Source organism: Conger conger, chromosome 14 (genome assembly GCF_963514075.1).
Source record: "Conger conger chromosome 14, fConCon1.1, whole genome shotgun sequence".
In the NCBI taxonomy this organism is placed as follows: Eukaryota; Metazoa; Chordata; class Actinopteri; order Anguilliformes; family Congridae; genus Conger; species Conger conger.
This window is the reverse complement of record NC_083773.1, coordinates 37,107,357-37,129,957: the sequence shown is the minus strand read 5'-3', so window position 1 is coordinate 37,129,957 and position 22,601 is coordinate 37,107,357. Positions and strand designations below refer to the sequence as shown.

General features: G+C 45.5%; 1 protein-coding gene across 2 annotated transcripts; it reads left to right on the top strand.

Moving 5' to 3' along the window:
- The first annotated feature begins 1,233 nt into the window (after positions 1-1,233).
- On the top strand, positions 1,234-5,716 carry mych (myelocytomatosis oncogene homolog). 2 transcript variants are annotated; one of them, XM_061219831.1, is made up of 3 exons: positions 1,234-2,043; positions 3,111-3,665; positions 4,162-5,716. In XM_061219831.1, exons 2-3 carry the CDS (start codon positions 3,125-3,127, stop codon positions 4,674-4,676), a joined length of 1,056 nt encoding a protein of 351 aa, XP_061075815.1. In that variant the 5' UTR covers positions 1,234-2,043; positions 3,111-3,124; the 3' UTR covers positions 4,677-5,716. The 2 variants fall into 2 exon arrangements, with proteins under 2 accessions (XP_061075815.1, XP_061075816.1); XM_061219832.1 differs by lacking the exon at positions 1,234-2,043 and having other exon boundaries at positions 2,103-3,665.
- The last annotated feature ends 16,885 nt before the right edge of the window (positions 5,717-22,601 follow it).

The following is a 22,601-nucleotide window of genomic DNA, read 5'->3' as shown; positions in this document are numbered from 1 at the left end:
CAGAGCTGGGGCACGTCCAATCTGAAAACGTTCTGCTATGGTTTCTGTGTTGAACAATATGTTTTCTCCCAACGGTGTGCAACATTTTGCAACAGGCTTTGAGGTATGTTTGCTCCTGTTTGGTAGGTGTGTCGGGGGGGGTCTGCCGTCCTGTAGGCTTTCACTCTGACCCAAACAAAGCACACCTCATTCGACAGCTAATAGAACTGTTTGTGCCAAATTAGGGTTCAACTGAAAACCTGCAGATGGTAGATCTCCAGGAACAGCTGCAGTTTGGGCAGCCTTGCCGCTGTTATGCATACAGAGTCCCCAAACCATCGTCCCCAGCTAGCCAGAATATTTTATTCGCAATAAATTACTGTTGCTTGAGAAGCCCTATTTATTCCCTTTAGCACTTATTTCTGTAACAGGATGATTGCTAAGTTTACACAGACAAGGATTTCAATGAAGACTTTGGCATCTGTCCCAGTTTCTGATGCTAACTGAATGAACATAGCCAGCTTACAAGATGCTGGAATACTACCAGGCTCGACAGCTAATGAACCAGGGTATTAAATAATGACATTAAAATGTAAAACTGTGATTGAATGAATGTAATAAAATCATTAACATGTTGAAATAATTAATATTTGAATAATACAATAGCTTGATAATTATTTATAATCACAAATTAGGTGAGATGTTATTATAAGAGAAGTTATTAACACAAGTACTTTAAAACATCCAAAAGCATGACTTCAAAAACAATAATATTATATTAATATTTCATATAATCAGGGTGCAGAAATGTAAGACATTAAAAGAATGTAAAAAATAAATGATATTATCAAGTAAACATTTGGATTTCTGCGTGGTCACATTTTCTGTAGCTATTTATTTAATTTGATATTAACATAAATGTACAGAAATCGTATGCTTTAAACCCGTTTAACCTAAATGTCCTAATGGTTCTCGGTCAAGGGGAGTTCGGGGTCACTACGTCTTGCTCCAGTTTGTGTTGCGCTGTTCACGTGAACTGGGGCTGTCTTCTACAGTGGTACACGTCCTCGCGTCGTGATTGGGGAATGCCTCCGCACGTGCAGTACCGGATGCACTGGCACCGGCTCAGTTGTCTTTGTTATGTAACTTGTGCCCAAATCCGCCTTTATAGCCTACTGGAACATATAAAATTGCCCTACTTTTATGCGGATTTTAACCTCGTTATAAAATGAGTTGCAACGACCGCAGCAGTCATTATGAGTCATTGAACTGGTATTGGCCGGCCATACTAATCTATAATTAACATGAAGTCATGTGCTTCTGACGATGTTAGCTGTGCATAGGTAGGCTATTACCAGGACCCCGATCATCAAAGGCTTTGTCTTCGCGAATGACCAGAGAACGTTAGTGCGACATGACCGTAGCCTTACGGGTATGTTAGCATAACATCAGGAGTCAAACAACGTGACCTGAAGTGTTTGCCTCCTCCTCTTATAGGAGCCCTATGCAAAATCAGCCTTACTGCATTCATTCCCCTCTCGCTCGTAAGGCAACCGGCATTTAGAGACCACACGTGGGTCCCTGTACCCGCCTACGCTTTCTGGGAATTCCTACTATCCCTTTCTCCAAGCTGTGATACATCCGCGCAGAGGAACTATATGCGTACGTCTGACCGTTTCTATGTCACAGCCACTTTCTTTATTTTGCGAGCGGCGCCATACCAAACGACTGGTTGTAAAGATTAATTAGATGTCGTAATATTTTCTCTATTTACCTCCCTTTGGTTTAGTAAGTTTTGGCGCGATTTTGCGGCGTGTAGTGATACGTAGTGCTGGGGCCCCGTACATGTAACTGGTCCGAGCTGCCACACCTACCATAGCGGTCGTATTGTTTCTGCGGTATGCGACAGAGCAGCCCAGCTGTCTGTGCACGTCTTCTTTTATTAAATAGCCAGCTTACTGCACAGAAGGAGAAAGAAAACCAGAAAGACAGCCAGTTGACACAATTTTGGCAATTTAGTGTGTGACTTCTGAAATTACATCTGGCTACCTCGTCGTTTGGAAGGTAAGACATAATCATTTAAATGTGGAAAAAACTTTAGTTTTAAAGTTTTTGTAGCGGTGCTATTTCGGTCAATATATATATATATATTAATGACTACCACACGATTTAGCAAACATACTGGAGTCGTGGACCCGTAGTTGGAGCACGGTGGTTTTGTATGGAATGTGCATTGGTTGCTAGGTAGTGGCTTGTCTAACATATGCTGCACGAATATGTGCACTGAACTGACTGGAAAGCGAACACGTGTAACTGCTCTCTTCGCTTCGGCGATATCGTATACATATGTATATACGTAAGTTGTATATTTTAAATGCATTTAGTTGGCGAAATTAATTTAGTATGAACTAACCAATGGGACATTTTCGTTGGGCTAAATTGTTTAAATCTCGTAAATTACTAGATACTTAGCTAACGTTAACTAACTTGGCTACGATCGTGGTGGGGAGAGGGACCCGGTCAGTCTTCTTGCCATTATTTAGAAAATGTTTAAATAAACATACTTTTAGCGGATTGGTTGCCTTGCATATGTAACGCTAGTTGGCGAAGACTTTTTTATTTTTTTATTTAGTAGGCTGTGCAGTCGTATGAGGTAACGTTAAGCCACGTAGATGGCGTTCAATAGCGTGGGGTTACCGGCAAGGCTAGCTGACCCAGTGTCCTATTTAGTGCGATCACCAAGGGAGAACACCGTTATTTGTTACAATCACGCCTTTTCCTTGGCAAACTCCAACTAACACTAAAATGTTAACTTTAAAGGAGCACCGAACCAAATTTAGCCAGCATGGTTAGAACTTTCCAGCTGTTCGCATGACGTCATATTTAGGGGAAAGAAGGTGCTTGTGCCGGCCCCCAGGGGCGTGGCCCGGAGTGTAAACATGCATAAAAGGTTTTGTCTAGTGGAGGGGCACTGGGGTCTTTACTGGTTACCCAGCAGCAACTCTTCTGATACCGGCATTGGATCTACGATCAGATATTACCGTGGCTGCGGAAAGCGCAGTGTATCGCGTTTTTGTATTCAGAGTTTAGAAGATCAACTACTATTTGCGCTTTCTTTTTTTCCCATCCAGATTTCTTCGCGAAAATGCTTCAGAGTTTTTCTCCGTCCCATTGCTGGGGCTACGATGCAGATGTAGAGCCGTTGTTGTTTGACGATGAGATCTGCCAGATCCTGATGAAGGATCTGCATACCCTACCGACGCCGCCGCAGTCTCCTCCTATGAAGACTGGACTGGATAAGCCCCTGTCAAAGGTTGACCAGCTGGAGTTCGTTTCGGAGCTGCTGCTAGAGGAAGACTTTCTGCAACTCAACTGGAACTGCGACCTGCTTCGCAAAGACGGCTACTCGGAAACGGACAGTCTCAAGGACCAGCGGCCGGAAGTTTCCGACGACTGTTTGTGGAACTGTTTGAGTGACAAATTCACGGAAAAGCTCTCCGGCCCCTTGCTCTCGGACATTGACACCAGCATTTTTCAGGAGATTGCCGGCTCCACGCTCGACTGCCACAGCGCGGCGCTGTTGTGCCAAAATGAGGACTTGTCCAAGCAAACGGAATCTTCGGATAGTAGCTCGCTCTCTGCGACCAGCGACTGTACGGCTAGCGAATCTTCGGCCAGCGACTCCGGTGAGTCTAACTGCGCACTTCGGTCGCTTAACCGTCTTATTGAATCATTAGCGGTAGCATACCACGAGAGCTATTTTACCGTGTTTGTATATGCATATTGTGCAAATGTATGAATATAAAATATGATTATTAATGCCGTTTGTGCGTCTTAAATTTTTATAGCCTACTGACAGCGGGTAACTTGGTGCATTGTATTTGTATAAACCCGATGATGGGTATCCTCTGCTAATTTGTATAGTCATTATTTTAACGGACTCCTGCATATAGCACTTACGTCTAAGTCAATTGCTTCACTGTTATATTATTACATACTAAACTAATGTATAAATTGAGCAGAATAATGAAGTTGTCAAGCTGTAAAGGCACAGTGCTAATCTTCAAGGCAGGTTTAGACTTGGTTAGTGTTAGCGGGATAGTGATGTGGGATTCGGGGTGACGTGTGAGCGGGATGGTGTGGGATTTCGGACGATTCTGACGCTCTCCTGTCCGTCTATAGAGGAGGAGATCGACGTGGTGACAGTGAAGAGGCGGGGCCACCCCGCCCACCAGGGGGAGGTCTCGCGACGGTCCCGCCCCTCGGCCACCAAGCGCTGCTTCCTGGAGATCCAGCAGGACATCCAGCTGCAGCACAACTACGCGGCACCGCCGCCCCCATCCCCCCGCCGCGCCGAGGCCCCCAAACGCGCCCGCGCCGACCACCGCTCCCGCCACCACCCCGCCGCCTTGGCCGTCGCCCCCGGCGACCCGGAGGACGAGGAGGAGCGGCGGCGGACGCACAACGTGATGGAGAGGCAGCGGCGCAACGAGCTGAAGAACTGCTTCCTGCGCCTGCGCGACCACGTGCCCGAGCTCTCCCACAACGACAAGGCCTCCAAGGTGCAGATCCTCAAGAAGGCCCGCGACGGCATCCGCGGCCTGGAGGCCGAGACCCTCCGGCTGGGGGCCAGGCGTGACCGGCTCAAGCGGAGGCAGGACCAGCTCAAGGCGCGGCTCGAGCAGCTCCGGAGGTAGTGAGGGGCTCTCTCCACCCGAAACGGGGGCGGAAAGTGCCGGAACTCATGCCCTCCTCCTCCTCCTCCTCCTCCTCCTCCTCCTCTTTCCCCTGTCCGTATCGAGACAGGAGGAGTCAAAAGGACTCGTGCCCGAAAAAGAGAGACTTCACACTCAACTACTTCTAGCCACCCGTTAGGTTAGGTGGGAGTTTGTACCTTGTTTCCCACCCCATAGTTCCTCACATTGGCATCCAGCCTGCACAGTGTATAGTGCTGTTAAGTCTGCACAGAAAGGCCAAAGACCCTTCCAGAGAAACCAGTCTTAATCTTTGTGTAAATACAAGTTTGTTATCAATTGCTTTAGGAAAAAACAAAAATTGTTCAAATTAATTTTCTTTTCTCTGCTTGAAAAGCGAAGGCCTGGCATGGTCTTTACACATTCCTGTGTACACGGTTTAGTTTTTCAATATGCTATTTGTGTTTTTGTTTTAATTTTATTTTTTTGGTTCTGCAGCACATGCATGTTTGCTAGGACTTTATTTTTTGGGCTGGACCCAAAGTTTGTATTCTAATTGAGGGTCTTGATAATGTCCACCAATCATCGCACAGTTAACCTGATACCCGCAGTCCTGCTTGTTCAAAAAAGCGACGTTCTCGGAGGGTTTTGTTTTCTGTATTAATTCGTATGCTAATGTATACATGGTTGGTTATGAGTTGAGTTTAGCTGCACATTATAACAGAAGAAAAATATGAACAGGATTCAGTTGCCTCCGCTTGACCTGTGTTCTTTGTTTTCTACTCTTAAATTGTGTATATTATGAAGCCAATGTAAACATGTTCTAAAAATTGTGGTCTTGGGTACCCTGTCAAGAAAGTCTGATTTAGTTTGTTTAATTAATGCATGTGTTGTCTACCTCAACTAGTTTTTTTATTTTATTTTATTTTTATTTTTGGTCCAGGCCTTCAATTTGTACAGAGCATTTTAAAAATGTTAATGTAATATAAATTATTTTAGTATTTCTAGTTCATTTTTAAATAAAGTTCTGTTCTTTATCAGCAGCACTTGTTTTTGTAACTTAATAAAGAATGAGTTCAAAAAACAACAACAAAAAAAAGTTTGTGGTGAATTTAGGATCTCACACTAGGGATGAGTTTGGTTTAATATATAGAATAGCAAGCACACCCTTCCATTACATCAGTCACTGGCAGACCCTCTTATCCAGAGTGACAAAAGGTAGTCCAGCATCAGTGTTACCGCATTCTCAAGTTCCTGAGAGAATCACCAAGACTGCACAATGGCCCTTTTTCTAAGTGTAATATTAACCTGACCACAGAAGAAGGAATGATGACCTCTTCCAAACCTTGGGGGCAGAGGGAGTTTAAACATGGAGACCTGACCCAAGGACGGGCACAACAGCTGCTGTGTTTTCATGCCCAAGAAGGGTTGGCAGATGTCAAATTTTAAAATTTGTGACCTTGGAATTCTGAGTATTTTTGAGATGCTGAACTTCAAAGCTTTCAGATCCTAATACGGCAAAGCTGAGATGCAGGGTAGTTCTTACTGTAGGTCAAAATGACACGCACCCTAAAAGTACTTCATGGACAATGTCAAAATCCTATGAAATTGCCCTATAAACCATATATTCTATGGCACCAACTCATTTGTCCATGAAGTCAAAACCTTATGTTTGTAAGGTCCCTAATTGATGGAAGAAAAATGGACTGGTAGTCAGGTAGTCGCTGATGAATTTGCACATTGAAGGGTCACTGTCCCCACTCCCTGCCCCGGTTGGACAGCTGCCAACGTCGTTTGCAAGTACGCTTCCGGCTGTGGATGTGCTGTCGTCCTGTTTCGACAAATTGTGAATCTGGTGACCCTGTGCCCGAGGCTGTCCATAAGGCGGTGGGCTCTCCCGAACTTTAATTTCCGACCTGTCCGTTCGCGTGTCACAGGAGATTCGGAGAATTACGACCACCGTCAAATCTGGAATGCACAGCGTACAGGTGTCAGCCTGTCGGTATGTGGTGTGGAGAATGAGTTGCTGGGAGGGGATGTTTAAATTTCTCTCTGCTCCTGGGGGAGTGTTCAGTCCTGGGAATTGTGGGACTTGTAGTGCAGCTGATGCTCAATATTCTGAAAACCGATTACCGCTCTGTAGTAAGCCAAGTCTTTAAAAAAAAAAAACGACACCCAAATCTAGATACAGCATGCCAAATGTTTCATTCCCACGTTCCCACTTGGGATTTCAGTCAAATGTTACAAACGGGTGGGTCCTGTTTCTGTTTTCCAATGGCCAAGGCTCCAACTGTCATGTTGATGTCAAGATTTATTCTTGATTAGCCTATTGCAACACTGTACTTTTGGTTTTAAAACGTGAAGAATGCCATTGCTGACAGCCGCAGGCAGAGCAAGCCTGTCAAACAGTACACATGCTGAGGCCTCCCACGCCCCCCTCGCCCTACCCAAAAACCCAAAGAACATTGCCTAATTACAGGCACACTGGAGCATGACCATAAGTACTTGCCAATAGGCAACTGCTCATAATAATAAAATGTATCAGTTGCATTAGGCTACCAGCAGTTAACTAACTGCTGTTTTTATCGCTGCAGTACAGTAACAATACAATGTTGATCACTCAATTAATGTTCTTCAAGAAACCATGGGCTGACCAGAAACTAGACGTAGCAATAACCGGTGCCTACAAAGCACGTAAACAGAGGGCAACATTTCATAATCATCATTCATCATCATCATAATTAATATGTGCCGAAATAATTGGAAAACGATTTTTGAACAAATTCCAGCATGAACTACCCTGAACACGTTGCATCAATATTAGGTTGGTATGAGGCTGGTCTGGCTCATGGAAAATGTAAACAGCAGTTCAGTGTATGCACTGGAACTGAGAAATAACATGTGTCTCAGAAATGTGGTCTCTTTGGCTTGTCTCCATTTTCTGTTCTTTATGGATCCTTCTATCATAGGTGTGAACTGTGAAAACTCTCAGACAAAGAGCTATTTTGCCTGACAAAGAACCCTTGAACAGGATAAGGTTCTTCTATGGAATCAAATTTATTTCTGAGTGTAGCCTACATGTTTTGGTAAAATCTAAAATTAAAGAAGCAAATGTTCTTTTCCCTTTTGTCCTCACTTTTGTGTGGCAGATTTATATGAGATTAATTCTCATCTGGCTTTTTTGTGCTGGGCAGGTAACACTAGCTGGTTGGCAGATGCAACAACAACAATGACTAGTCTCACCTCACGCAAGTTTTTGGCAGCCACAGAATGAAGCAGGATTACAACAGCCTCAGAGAGAGGGCCACTTAGAACAGCGCTAAGGATAAGCAAGTCCATGTTAAAGATACAACACATTTCAATGAGTTGAACTCTTGGTTTTAAAAAACAATTATTATATAAAAAATATTTTTTTAAAGAATGTAATGTGTTAACCTAGTGGCTAAGGTACATGACTGGGACCTGGAAGGTTTGTGGTTGAAGCCCCTGTGTAGCCACAATTCGATCTGTGCAGCTGTTGGGCCCTTGAGCAAGGCCCTTAACCCCACGTTGCTCCAGGAGGGATTGTCCCCTGCTTAATCAACCGTAAGTCGCTTTGGATAAAAGCATCAGCTAAATAACACATTAAAAATGGAATGAATTAACATTCATTAAACAATATTGTTGCGGTGTGATGTTCATGAACTAATCCAAAGTTAGTGTCCATTTTGGGTACTCAGGAGTAGGGCCCCCCATAGCTGTTCATGTACATTACATTACATTAATGGAATTTGGCAGACACTCTTATCCAGAGCAACGCACAGTTGATTAGACTAAGCAGGAGACAATCCTCCCCTGGAGCAATGCAGGGTTAAGGGGCTTGCTCAAGGGCCCAACGGCTGTGCGGATGTTATTGTGGCTACGCTGGGATTCAAACCACCGACCTTGCAAGTCCTAGTCATGTACCTTAATCACAACACTACAGGCCGCCCTGTAGGTGAGATAATTCCACTTCTGCTTACAGCAGTAGCGCTGGGATTCTTGCCTTTGACACACTTTTAGACACATCTACAGTTCACAGTTTTGGAACAGCACACCACCTGCATTGTAAGGAACAGCAGCTGCGCCAGATATCTCATTGTCTTCCTGCGAGGATATTCTTTCATTCGGTGGAAAAAGAGAATCACCTTTCCAGGCGCACTGGTGTTAATATACATCCCCCCCCCCCCCCCAACAACCATTTCAGCTCTCAGCAAGCTGTAGAATCTCCACTCAGATTTTCCAACATTGTTTGTATGCTTTGTGAGTCATGATGAACAGTTTCATTTTATGTTTCAGCTTGGTGAGTTCAGTGATCAGTGAAATAACAGTATAACTTAACTCAGGACAATAACTCTAAATTAAGGATGAATGTCATCCAACCATTGTCCAGGGACAATGGACTTTTGACCGTAAAACAACCTTCCCTAGGACGGCAGTACAAGAGTACATATTTTTGAATGAAGGTCCCCATCCGGAGCAGAAGTTTGTGTGACTCATTAAAGAGGATCTGGTTGGCAGGCCCTGCTGAGTGAGTCAGGCAGTTGTAGCACTTTCCTGAGAGAACAGAGGTACTGCCTAACCCAAGGAACTGAAACTTGACCCCCCCCACCCCCACTCCCTCCACTGCCGGAAACGCTGCCAACTACCGACAGCACGCTGGAGCCGCCAAGCAACCTCTGACACAAAGTTCACCATGTCTGTAACAGCCAACCAGACACCGGACCATTTACCTACAGACCAGAGATTATCCAATGCTGCATCAAGCCTGGATGTTAACGCCCAAAGGGTTTCTGTCCAGATTACAGTACTGGCAAACTGTACCAACTCTATGCAAAATCTTTCCTAATATATCCACAGAATGTATCTATAATGATTTACAGGACAACGATCCCATTGTGTTCTGATGACAGAACACAACCTAAAAAAATCTTTTGTCGTTCACATTTTTAATTGCTTTGATTAATTTAAAAAACCTCAATTAAATCCCCCTTCAGTTTCCTTTCTTGCAAAGCTTGAAGAGATTTAGTATCCTCGGTATTTCCTTGCAACCTTTTACATTCAAAACCAGGAACCATTTTAGTTGCCCTTCTTTGTACGATCTATAAACACTTTTCTTGTAGGAAATTGGGCTGGTATGGGATAATCTTGCAGGATAGTGCTTCCTGGGTTTGAGGACTGGCTCCTGATTGGCCAGCGGGTCACTAGACTTTGAGGTGCCAACATGGTGTTTCTGGGAGCTGATGGGTGAGAGGTTGGGAAAGTCAGCAGTTAGCAGAGCCTGTGCGTCTCTTTGATGTAGAAATGTGCCCATTTGCTCACCAGTAGCCCATTATAAATGGTAATAGAGACACAGGAAGTGATTGTGATGAAATGGAGCAATTAGAGTGCAGTAAAAAAAGAAGAGGAAGTTGGAAAGAAAGGACTTGTAGTCTCGGGCAAAGTTAAATTACAGTTCATTTGGCAGACATTTTGGCAGACAAGTGAGGTACAAGAAGTGCATCCTGAAGGTCATTGGAACAACTACAAACACAATTCAGATAATTCTCATAATTCATGAACATCACATCAAATTCACAAATAGTAAAGCATTGGTTAAGTCAGCTTGGTCTGGCTAGAAGTGATGCACGATTGCAGGAGATATACGCTGTCTTGACCTAACCAGTTTTTGTCAGGAAGGCACTGGAGAATCTTCTGGACTGTGGCCAACTAGGACTGCAACTGTTGAGAAGTTGTTATCAGAGAATCGTTAGTAGAGGAGCATGTGTCATGGCTACATGCTGTGTCATGCTGATGATAGATGTGAAGATGCAGGGGATAGCTCAGTGAAAAACGCTCCGAAACATAAGGTGAAGTATTTGAAAAGATAATCCTATACTTACACTTCCCGGGCAACAACCTCTGTGTCGTGCTTCCCTGACCTTTGACCCCACTGCTTTGGGCTGCTGGATAGGAACATTAACCGGAATTGGGGGGTGCCTGGGGTCACGTGGGGGGGGCACTCCTCCACGTTCCCAGTTCATGCCACATTACTTCGATCGGAAAGGATGAAATGTCAAGCTCACAGCTTATTTTTGCTTATGGGCTATTAGCAGCTAAATAAGATCTCAACAACTAGATATCATCTTTAGCTGCTAATTAGTACAATCAGGTGTTGTGTCAAATTAGGGTTGAAATTAAAACCTACAGGATGGTATAGCTCCAGGAACAGGGTTTGGAACCAGTGATATACCCAGTATTCATTCATAGGCAGCTGCATTGCCCCTCCATTCCATTAGAGCGGCGCTGTGCGTTTCCCCTGCAAGTTGCTTGTACGTAGGCGTGGGTCTACACCAGTGGTTCTCAAACCAGGTCCTGGAGAGCCGCAGGGTGTGCTGGTTTTTGTTTTTGCCTTAATATCAGCAACCAATTCAGATCCAAGAAACCAGGCGAGGCAAGTTAACTATGTAATTAACTGCTTTAATTTAGTTGATCAGAAGTACTGAGTAACAACAAAAGCCATCACACCCTGCGGCTCTCCAGGACCAGGAGTGAGGACCACTGAGCTAGACAAAGCAGTTTCTACTGTGCTGAACTGCAAAGGGAATACTGGGGTGAATAGATCCAGATGCAAAATGTGGCCAAAACCTTAGACTACTTACTATAACTACTACTACAGTTTGGAAACAAACAAAAAAAGTCTGAATTCGCCTGCATCCCAATGTAGTTTTTAATCGGCGGGAAGAAAATAAATAATAAATAAGGGGGGACTGGGCAGAGACAGGTGTGTGTGAGGGGGGCGCGGGATGTTTGTGTGTGTGTGTCCGAGGTGAGAGTGGGGACAGGTGTGTGGCCAGACCCACAGTGGGGGGTGATTTATGGAGGAGGGCCTGTGGTGTGGGGAGCAGGCTGGGGGATGAGTGAGTGTCTCGCTCTGCTCTGTATGGAGGCTGGAGCCTGAGTACTGCACCATGGTGGAGACACACACACACATGCACACTCACCAAACACACACACACACACATACACACATACATACTAATAAAACACACACACACACACACACACATACACACACTAAACAAACACACATATACACACTAACCAAACACACACACACATACACACACATACACACATACACACATACATACTAACCAAACACACACACACACATACACACACTAAACAAACACACACATATACACTAACTAAACACACACACTAACCAAACACACACATACACACATACATACTAACCAAACACACACACATACACACACTAAACAAACACACACATACACTCTAACTAAACACACACACACACACACACATACACACACACACTAACTAAACACACACACATACACACTAACCAAACACACACATACACACTAACTAAACACACACATTACATTACATTAATGGCATTTGGCAGACGCTCTTATCCAGAGCGACGTACAACAAAGTGCATACCCATAACCAGGGATAAGTGCGCTGAAAGACCCTAGAGGGAAGTACAATTTCAACTGCTACCTGCACAACAAAGATAAGGACCAGGGCCTATTTGATTTTTTTTAAACAAACAAACAAACAAACAAACAAACAAACAAACGCAAAAGTATGACCAAACCCCTGAAGTAGCCAAACACTGCTTACCTAGCCAAGCTAAAAATACTGATACACAAAAAAGTACATCACAGAAAGGCAACAATTAAGGTTCACAGGGAGGTAGGGAGGGACGGGGAAAGGTGCTGCTTGAAGAGGTGCGTCTTCAGTTTGCGCTTGAAGATTGGAAGAGATTCTACAGTTCTGACCTCAACGGGGAGTTTGTTCCACAACCGTGGAGCCAGAACAGACAGTAGTCGTGAGCGTGAGGTGGAAGTTCGGAGAGGGGGAGGTGCCAAGCGGCCTGTGGAGGCTGAACGAAGAGGTCTGGCAGGGGTGTAGGGTCTGATGATTTTTTGTAGGTAAGCTGGGGAAGACCCTTTAACTGCTTGGAAGGCTAGCACCAATGTTTTGAATTTGATGCGAGCCATGACAGGCAGTCAGTGGAGGGAAGTAAGCAGGGGGGTGACATGTGAGTATTTGGGAAGGTTGAAGACCAGACGAGCTGCTGCATTCTGGATAAGTTGGAGGGGTCTGATGGCGGACGCTGGGAGGCCAGCCAAGAGGGAATTGCAGTAGTCCAGGCAGGACAGAACCATCACTTGGACCAGGAGCTGGGTCGAGTAGGGGGTGAGAAAGGGGCGGATTCTCCGTATGTTGTAAAGGAAGAACCTGCATGACTGGGTCACCGCCGCAATGTTCTCGGAGAGTTGTCCATCCAGCTCTGGATGTCACTCAGGCAAGCAGAGATACGGGCTGAAACCTGTGTGTCAGATGGTGGGAATGAGATGAAGAGTTGGGTATCGTCCGCATAGCAGTGGTAGGATAGACCATGTGCAGTGATCACAGGGCCAAGGGAACGAGTGTAAAGAGAAAAAAGAAGCGGGCCTAGGACTGAGCCCTGGGGAACTCCTGTGGCAAGGGGCCAAGGTGTCGATACCGTACCAGCCCAGGCAACCTGGAAGGAGCGACCAGAGAGGTAGGACTCAATCCAGTCCAGGGCTTGTAGGGGAAAATTCACAGAACAAAAGATCTCCCTCCTAAAAGCATGATAAACAAGTCAAAATCAGACTCCACCTTAGTGAGCAGGCTGGTTCCTCCAAAACTCTTGACGATGTATACTAAAAGTGTATCAATATATCCGTATTAAAGTATGATATGTACCCTGTATAGTTTCAAACTGATTAACTGCTAAATTGTGCTAGAATTACACAGTGACCCATATGTAACCAGAGTTTAATAAAGCAGCCAGCTGGGGGGGGTAGGCGTCTCGAACTGTCAAGGACACGGGCAAAGCGAGATATGCCTGTACAGCTGGTTTCTCCGGGACTCTCGATGATTTATGCCAGAAGTGTATCTATATGCAAGTGACTTATAATCAATATATCACATGTACGCTGCTTGTTATCAAATCAAATGAACCTAGAACATTAATTATAGCTGAGCTTATGAAAACGCAAGAAACCGCAGTGAAAACTGTTGAAATGAGAGCAAAGAATGCAAAGAATGCAAAGTACATTTACTCACTTAGAAGAGAATATTAATCAAATGTTTAGTATGTCTGTATATTAGAAAAGAATATTAGAAGAGAATATTAATCAAATGTTTAGTATGTCTGTATATTTTCAATGATTACTGCTCATAAGATCGTGATAGAAAAGTGACCCATATGTGGAAAGATACAGAGTGACGTGTATGGATGACGTGTGTTAGAGGGGGGGCATCCAGAACTTTATGAAGTCTTGTAGTTTTCCACTCTGCCAAGAGCAGGTGCGGGGTGAAGTGAGGACGGGGGGGCGTCCTGAACTTTGTTAGTGGTTGGCAGAGCGCCCTGAACTTTGTACAGAGCTGGCAGAGCATAAGGACCTTTGGCGATTTTCCACAATGACATTGTGGGAGGAGCTTTTGGAGGAGTTAATATAAGAACAGTGTGGGTGATTTGCACAATGAGGTTTGAGGAGGAGTTGTAGGAGGAGTAACTGTGTATAAAATGGGTGTAAAAATGACAGTCGAGGTCCATGTTTTCTGCTGAACTGGTCCGGCTTTATGCACTTGTGCTAAATAAAGTCTGATTTTCCTGAAGAGCTTGCTGCCGTGGTGTCTTTTCCCTCGTGAAGATGTTTTTCGACAAATTGAAGATTTGGACTCTGTCGTTTCCTAGACACGACAGGCTGTGCCACAGATCCCCATTGCTGAGAGGGAGGACAGGAGGATGGAGTGATCCACAGTGTCGAAGGCAGCAGAGCGATCTAGAAGAATGAGGACAGAGGAGAGGGAGGCTGCTCGTGCGGCATGGAGTGATTCACTGACGGAGAGGAGCGCGGTCTCTGTCGAGTGGCCAGTGCCTGAACAGAAACCAGACCATGGGGCCCATACACACACTGGAACAGTGCCTGAACAGAAACCAGACCGAGGGGTCCATACACACTGGGGCAGTGCTTTTTTCACTTGAAGAACAGATAATTCTAACTGCAAAGATATAAACACATTCCTGAGATGGTGGGAGTCACCTGGAACATCTACTGCCCATAAAAAAGCAGGTTGGCTGAGGTTTCACTTTAAAAATAGGCAATGCCAGTCTCTTTTTCTGTTTCTTTCCCAAACACACACACAGGCATAAGCATAGGCACATTCTCACACACACACACACACACACACACACAAGCACATGCACGCACATACAGGGATAAGCACAAGCACATGCGCACACACACAGGCATAAACACAGGCACGTGCACACACACATACACACACACGCACATACACACTCATCTGACCCCTCTGGCCATCGTTGACCCCAGGGCCAGAGTCCAGCAGTCTAAGCAGAGTTGAGCCAGGGGTGGGGCAGAGGGGATTGTGGGGTCAGTCTCTAATGACTCCAAATCTCCCACAGGTCAAAGATCACTCTATATCCACTTTCAGAACACAGAAAGGCTCTTTCTGAGGTGAACCTTTAGCTGGGGGGGACTGTCAGAGGTGGGCTTAGCTGTAGTCCACTGTCCTCCCACACTGTCCACCAAATTTCCCCTAATCCCCCACCCCTCCAAACCTCTTTTGTCTCGACTGAACCGGTTTTGCTTTCTTGCCTATTCCAAGAGCTGGAAGGGCAGGAAGGCACTGGAGGATCTTCTAGACTGTGGCCAACTGGCACTAGAAGATAGAGAACCCTGCTAAAAAAAAACAGCTCAAGCTAGGTTCTGAAACAGCTGGCAGCTGGGTGACCAGTTAGACCAGCTCTATACGCAACATGGTTTGGCCAGCCCAAGCTATATTTTTAAACAGCTGGTAGCTGGTAATTTCAAGCTGGTCATAGCTGGAAGTCTATCGTTAGCAGAGGAGCATGTGTCATGGCTTCAAGCTGTAACTTGCTGATGATAGATGTGAAGATGCGGGGGAAAGCCCGCTGAAAAACACTCAGAAATGTTCCGTAAAGTGTTCGAGCAGATAGTCTGACACATACACTGCCCCGGCAACAACCTCTATGTCCCGCTCTCCCACCTTTGACCCCACTACATTGGGCTACTTTTAAGCTCTCTTCAGTCAGAGGTGGGACTGGGGCTGGGCTTAGCTGTAGTCCACACTGTCCCCCCCCCCCCCCCCACACACAGCACTGCAGGGTGTAATGATGGGGTCCCGATAGAGGGCGAGGGGCTTAGGGTGTGCGCGGAGTGACAGGGCCCCTCGGGAACTCGAGCGCGTTTCGGGGGAAGGGCCAGGGGTGGGACCCCTAAGGACTCCCATTGTCCGGTCCCCAGGCTTTTGTTCCATGAGGCCCCCTCTCCGGTAGGAATGAAGAATCTCAGGACGCCCTCCACCTCTGTGTGGGAACCTCCCTCTCCCTGGAACGCTGTGTGTGTCCCACTTCCTTCGGCTTCCTCCCCGCTGCTTCTCGGACAAAGCAGGAAATGTGGAACAAATTTATGTACATATTTTGAAACCAAACTTCATCATATTTCCCGTATGTTTCCACAGAGCATGCTGGTGTGATAGAAGACATTTTTATTTTAATATTTACCTACGTCTTGGGAGTGACATGACAAATATGTGGTGGAGGTGAAATGTGCTTTGTTGTAAGCATGAATGAATTATATTTTCATAATGTATGGCCTATAATCTTTTTAAATAAACAACATGCTGTTACAGTTTTTGCCGATTTCTTACACTGAAAGTGAATGCATAGACAAAAGCATCAAAACCTTAACTGTTCTAACCATGCCTTAAACAAAGGCACCAAAAGTACAAACACATTTTCTGCCTTGCATTTTGTTTGCAATTCTTCAATACGAACACAACAAGAGAGAGAGAGATGAGGAGGAGGAGGAGGAGAAGGAGGAGGAGGGTGAAGACAACAAAGGGGGACCAGGCAATAGAGGGAGATGATATTAACTTCTGATGATATTAGGGCCACTTTGGTGGACCGTGTCATAAATCATGAGGGAGGTTGGGCAGAGAGTCCAGCCCAACCTGAGTCACTACACAGTGGTATCCAGAATACGGACATTTGGACTGGAGAACAGGTATGTCTTCAACTTTCAACACAAGACTGTACGTATGTAATTGTTGCACACCATTCTGCATCACAGTACAATACAATGTATTCCTCCAATATTAAGTCTGTGCTGTGAGGTACATGTAATACAGTCTTGATGTTACTCTGATACGACCTAGAAGTCAAACATCAAGACCATGGGGTAGAAGACAAACATCTGTTCACCCATGTGTAGGAACTGGTCATTGTCAAGACTGTTGGCAAACAACACCATCTGCCTACATCAACTATGAGAACAAATCATCGCAGATCACACAACATTATATAATATGAACCGTGTCAGTATATCGACAAGCTGCCGCACCTTGCGTCCAACGTACGATGAAGCAGCTGTACAGGGTTCCGTTTGACTATGTGTCCGTGCACTGTACTCTCAGTATGTGACCTAGGCAGGTGCCATTTTGGGGGGGCGATATTTTCCCTGTTGCCTAGCCAAGGATGACATTGCTTGGGATGTGGATGAGGTGATGTGCCCAGACTCTAACAGAAGGGGGATCTATAAAGCATCCACCCCATCCATTACAATCCCTTACAATACCATGTCATTATTTTTGTTTCCGTTAGTTTACAGTAACATATTGTATTGATTACTGTTCTGTAATTCTACCTTTCTTTGTGTTTTTTTGTTGTTGTAATAACCTGCAATGGCAAACAAAATAAACTGTATGTATGCTTCTCTGAAGCCTTTCTACTTTTGTGTTAATTGAAATGTTAGTAGATTTACTGTACTGGAACAATCTTTCACAGAAGCCTGGGTGAGAAAATTCAAAAGGTATACAAAGCACTAAAGACAGCAGTGTTTTGTATAAAGTACATCAGTGTGTTGTTGCTGATTGGAAAGAGTAATTCAAATGGTGATGTATCATTTTGTTGCAAAAATGCCATTTTGAAAAAGGACTGTTTTTAAAAAAGGTTTTGATTGACAAGTTTCATTTTGAGTGTCTCATTTGGGGCTTGTGTGAAGACTCAATGAGCCACACCTGGCAAGGGTGTGAACAATCGCAAAAAACTAAAGGTTTTTAAGGTGACATGGAGGTAAACAGCAGGGCAGGGGTAATGTGGTCATAGGGAAAGCATTTCCTTTGAATTACATGGGCTTTACCCAAGACTCTTACACACACTCATATACACACTTTCATTCTCTCTCTCTCTCTCTCTCTCTCTCTCTCTCTCTATCTGTGTGTGTGTGCATTTGTGTACGTGTGTGAATGTGTGCATGCACTTCTGTGTGCTTGCATATGAGTGTGTGAATGTGTGCATGCACTTCTGTGTGCTTGCATATGAGTGTGTGAATGTATGTGAGCTCACACTCCCCTTTCACCCCACACAATTCTCATAGTGTGTTAGCACCTCCCTGTTCAGAAATTAACACCGGTGGAAAGCTGAATCTTTAGCAGCACAGTCATGTAAGAGAGCTGTGGGAGTGTTCAGATATCTGGAAGGCTTTTTACATCTTAGAATTCAAACAATTATTTTCTGCGGTCCCTAAAATGCTATTACTTCAGATTTTACCCAGAAGCCAAGACAACAGCACCCTCATTTAAAAAGAGCTTGAAAACAATCTGCTCATCTTGACATATTTTCACTCTTTGATTAGTACATTGACAAGATGAGTCAAAGATGATGGCTTCACTGAAGTGAACACATTTGGGAGAATTTCCAGGCTGCCATCGCCCACGTTTTCAAAGAGACAAATACCCGAAGGGTATTGTGGTTAATCGCGTTCGATCACTGCTAAACGTTTATCGCACAGCAACAGGGACTGTCCCCTCCGCCCACAAGTGTGCTCGTCTCTTCACTCAGAACGCTCTTTCTAAATGATTCGTGATCATGGATGCCATAAGGGGGAGGAGTTTGGACTAAACCAAGGGCCCTGGCTGACGGGGCCCCCAAAAAATATAAGAACATACAATTCTCAGGGGTGTTGGGGACAAATGGGACAAATTGGGCTCAAAATTCTGGAGATGAATATAAAAGGGTGTTTTTGTATACTACTGTCACATGGGACATCCCAGATAATATGTGACTGTTGGCTGCCCAGCCACAAGCTTCAGGCTCCTCCAAGATACGATCATCTAGCTGAGCTGCGCAGTCACTCTGCAGTCACTCTGCAGTCACTCTGCAGACCCCCAGCTGAGCTGCGCAGTCACTCTGCAGTCACTCTGCAGTCCCCCAGCTGAGCTGCGCAGTCACTCTGCAGTCACTCTGCAGTCACTCTGCAGACCCCCAGCTGAGCTGCGCAGTCACTCTGCAGTCACTCTGCAGTCCCCCAGCTGAGCTGCGCAGTCACTCTGCAGTCACTCTGCAGACCCCCAGCTGAGCTGCGCAGTCACTCTGCAGTCACTCTGCAGTCACTCTGCAGACCCCCAGCTGAGCTGCGCAGTCACTCTGCAGTCACTCTGCAGTCCCCCAGCTGAGCTGCGCAGTCACTCTGCAGTCACTCTGCAGTCACTCTGCAGTCACTCTGCAGTCCCCCAGCTGAGCTGCGCAGTCACTCTGCAGTCACTCTGCAGTCCCCCAGCTGAGCTGCGCAGTCACTCTGCAGTCTCCCAGCTGAGCTGCACAGTCACTCTGCAGACCCCCAGCTGAGCTGCGCAGTCACTCTGCAGTCACTCTGCAGTCCCCCAGCTGAGCTGCGCAGTCACTCTGCAGTCTCCCAGCTGAGCTGCGCAGTCACTCTGCAGTCACTCTGCAGTCCCCCAGCTGAGCTGCGCAGTCACTCTGCAGTCTCCCAGCTGAGCTGCGCAGTCACTCTGCAGTCACTCTGCAGTCCCCCAGCTGAGCTGCGCAGTCACTCTGCAGTCCCCCAGCTGAGCTGCACAGTCACTCTGCAGTCTCCCAGCTGAGCTGCACAGTCACTCTGCAGTCTCCCAACTGAGCTGCGCAGCTAGACCCCCAGTCACTCTGTTGTTTTGAAACAGCTGTCTGGTACCAGCTCAGACAAGCTACCAGCACTAGCTGGTTGTCTAGCTTATACCCAGCTAGACCAGTTTTATGACCAGCTCAATTTTCAAGCTGGCATAGCTGGATTTCAGAGCAGCGTATCCACATCTTGCGAGCCGAAGAGCAGGTTCTGGAGGTCCCCACAGGACTGGACCCCCCACCTGTGGGGAGAATGAGCCCCTCAGCAAGACGCCCACAAAGCTTTACTCGGGCTACGAAGTTGAAACCGGGTCCCTGCAAATAATGCTTTTCCAATCAAACCGGATCAGACAAGTGTGTCCTCCCACATTTCTCACAGGAAAGTCACACAAGTTTGTCCATTTGTTTTAAAACCTGCAGTCATTCATAAAGCCAAAAAAAGACTCACACACAGACGCCTACGGGCGGAAATGTGCAGTCATTCTGAAGGCAGCGCGTTTCACACCACACCGATCCCCTCACTTTCTTTACAGTCACTGCAGAAGCTCTGAGGTTTCTGCAACTGAGGAACAGTTACAAGCTAGAGTTCAGATGTGATTGTACCAGCTAGGTGCTTTAGCATTACAGTTTGGGTTTCTCTCAGAACTAGCAGTCTCCACCCTCAAGAAACACGGTGTAACAGAAACTAGAACCTCACAGACACAGCTGAAACCACGAAATTCAAAGGCAGCTTTGGGTAGGTGCTGCACTTCCTGTTACCTATTTTGGAGGTGTGATAGGCCCTACGGGTGTCTTTACACTCAAGCCTGTGTGTGATTCATTGCATGGTAGGGGTTGGCTGACTTTTCCTTTAAGCCCACCCCTCCTTTCCCCGCACCGTTTCTAGTAAACCATCTCCACTGCGCCGAAGACCAGGGGGGTGGGGGACAGCCCCCCAACTGTCGCCATGGCACCCGGGATATAACAATCGTTCATCCTCACTCAATCGTAATTAAGTTCTTTAATAAGTTCTTCTGCAAAGAACTTAAGAACCAAGACAAAAAAACTTTTATCCTCCAAAAAGGCAACTTTTCAGGAAGTTGCCTTTTTGAATGAACTTTATTTAGCACACAGACGTGAAACATCCTCTTTGCAGCACAAAGAGGATGATGTGAGCTTCCTCTTCACACATCAGACGTGCAATGCTTCTTATGGCAGAGAAGAAATAGATCAGCAAAATGCTTTTTTATGTCTGTCTAGTGTCCGTTTTCATTGCAGTGAGGCAATTTGACATGGCATTATGATGATACATCAATTTATATAAGGGGACAAAAACGTTGATAGTAATCAGCAGTTTTTAACAGAATAGCAGGGAGTGGCATTGTTTACCTCAGGTTTAAGTCTGAGCTGACCGCCATAGCATTCTCTCTTTAAATGATGCCAATGGAACAATCTGATGTAAAATCCAACTTCAGTTTTACTAGCTTGACAATTGAGTTTGTCAAGATGGTCATAAGCTGGTCTAGCTGGGTATGAGCTGGTTAACCACCTAGTGCTGGTAGCTTGTCTGTTTAAAAACAGTCTGAGCTGGTCAAACCATGTCAAGCTGGGTGCTGGTCTGAACTGGTCAACCAGCTACCAACTGTTTTAAAATATAGCTTGAGTTGTTTTTTTCAGCTGGGCAGCTGAGGTCACTCCCGAGGACTGCAAGCTACTGTGTGTAACACAGAGAACCAAAACACAGATAAGCCTCCATGTTTGACCGCACTGGCCTGTGCTCACTGTGATGGAGATTATACACAATCAGCAGATACCGATGTGCGCTATTGACATCAACACTACATTTACCCGCTAGTCAGATTTAAGGAGAGATATCAGTGCAGCTCTAGCCACAGGTAACAGGTATGTATTTCTGAAACAGTATTGGACATTCTTCCAGATTGGTCATTGTTAGACTTTACACTTGAATATGGAGTAAGCACGGAAACCTTCTTTTTAATAAGTCCAAAACTCCCCAACTTTTCTACGGTAGTACACCCCAGCTGCCAGTAAGCACAAGCACACAGAAGTACTGCATCTACCAATACCCAGACTATGTACATTCCACAAACAGTATAATTTGCCTGTGTGGAGTTTTTGTTCTGGTGAAACTTGTGACGTAGTGAAGATCACACAGGTGGGACCGAAAGCAGAGAAGGTGGTGGAAAAGAGGTCACTCTTCCAGAAGTAAACAGCAAGATGCTCTCCTCTGATGTAAGCGCAACTAGAAAGGAATAACTCGCTTTAAACTGCATCTCCGGGGGAGTTCCCCCGCCAACGGTTCCACACACTTCAGTAGTCAAAGCAAATGAATCTGTGGCTAGTCGAGGCTATGTCATGCAGATCCAGTTGAGTCCTCTGTAGGTTGCGCACAGTGGAGGTGGGGGTTATTTTAGCTGAAAACACCTTATTATGTCACTTTACACCTGAGCCATGGCACACTATTGTGATTAAGAAAAGGTGCCACAGTTTTCTGCAAGTCAAATTTATTGACTATTGACACACACCAATTCAGCCCTGGCCACAGGTATGCATTTTTTAAAATTGTATTGGACATATAGATACGGAAACCTTTATTACATCCAAAACTTGCAGACTTTTCTGCAGAACTATGCCCAACCTCCCAGTACACAGTCACATATACACACACATACACGAACACAAGCATGCATGCACTTGCGTGCAGAGATGCTCAGACACACACGCACATAGATTCATGCAAATACAGTACTGTGCAAATGTTTCAGGCAGGTGTGAAAAAATGCTGTAAAGTAAGAATCCATCCATCCATCCATCCATTATCTTAACCCGCTTATCCTGAACAGGGTCGCAGGGGGGCCGGAGCCTATCCCAGCATACATTGGGCGAAAGGCAGGAATACACCCTGGACAGGT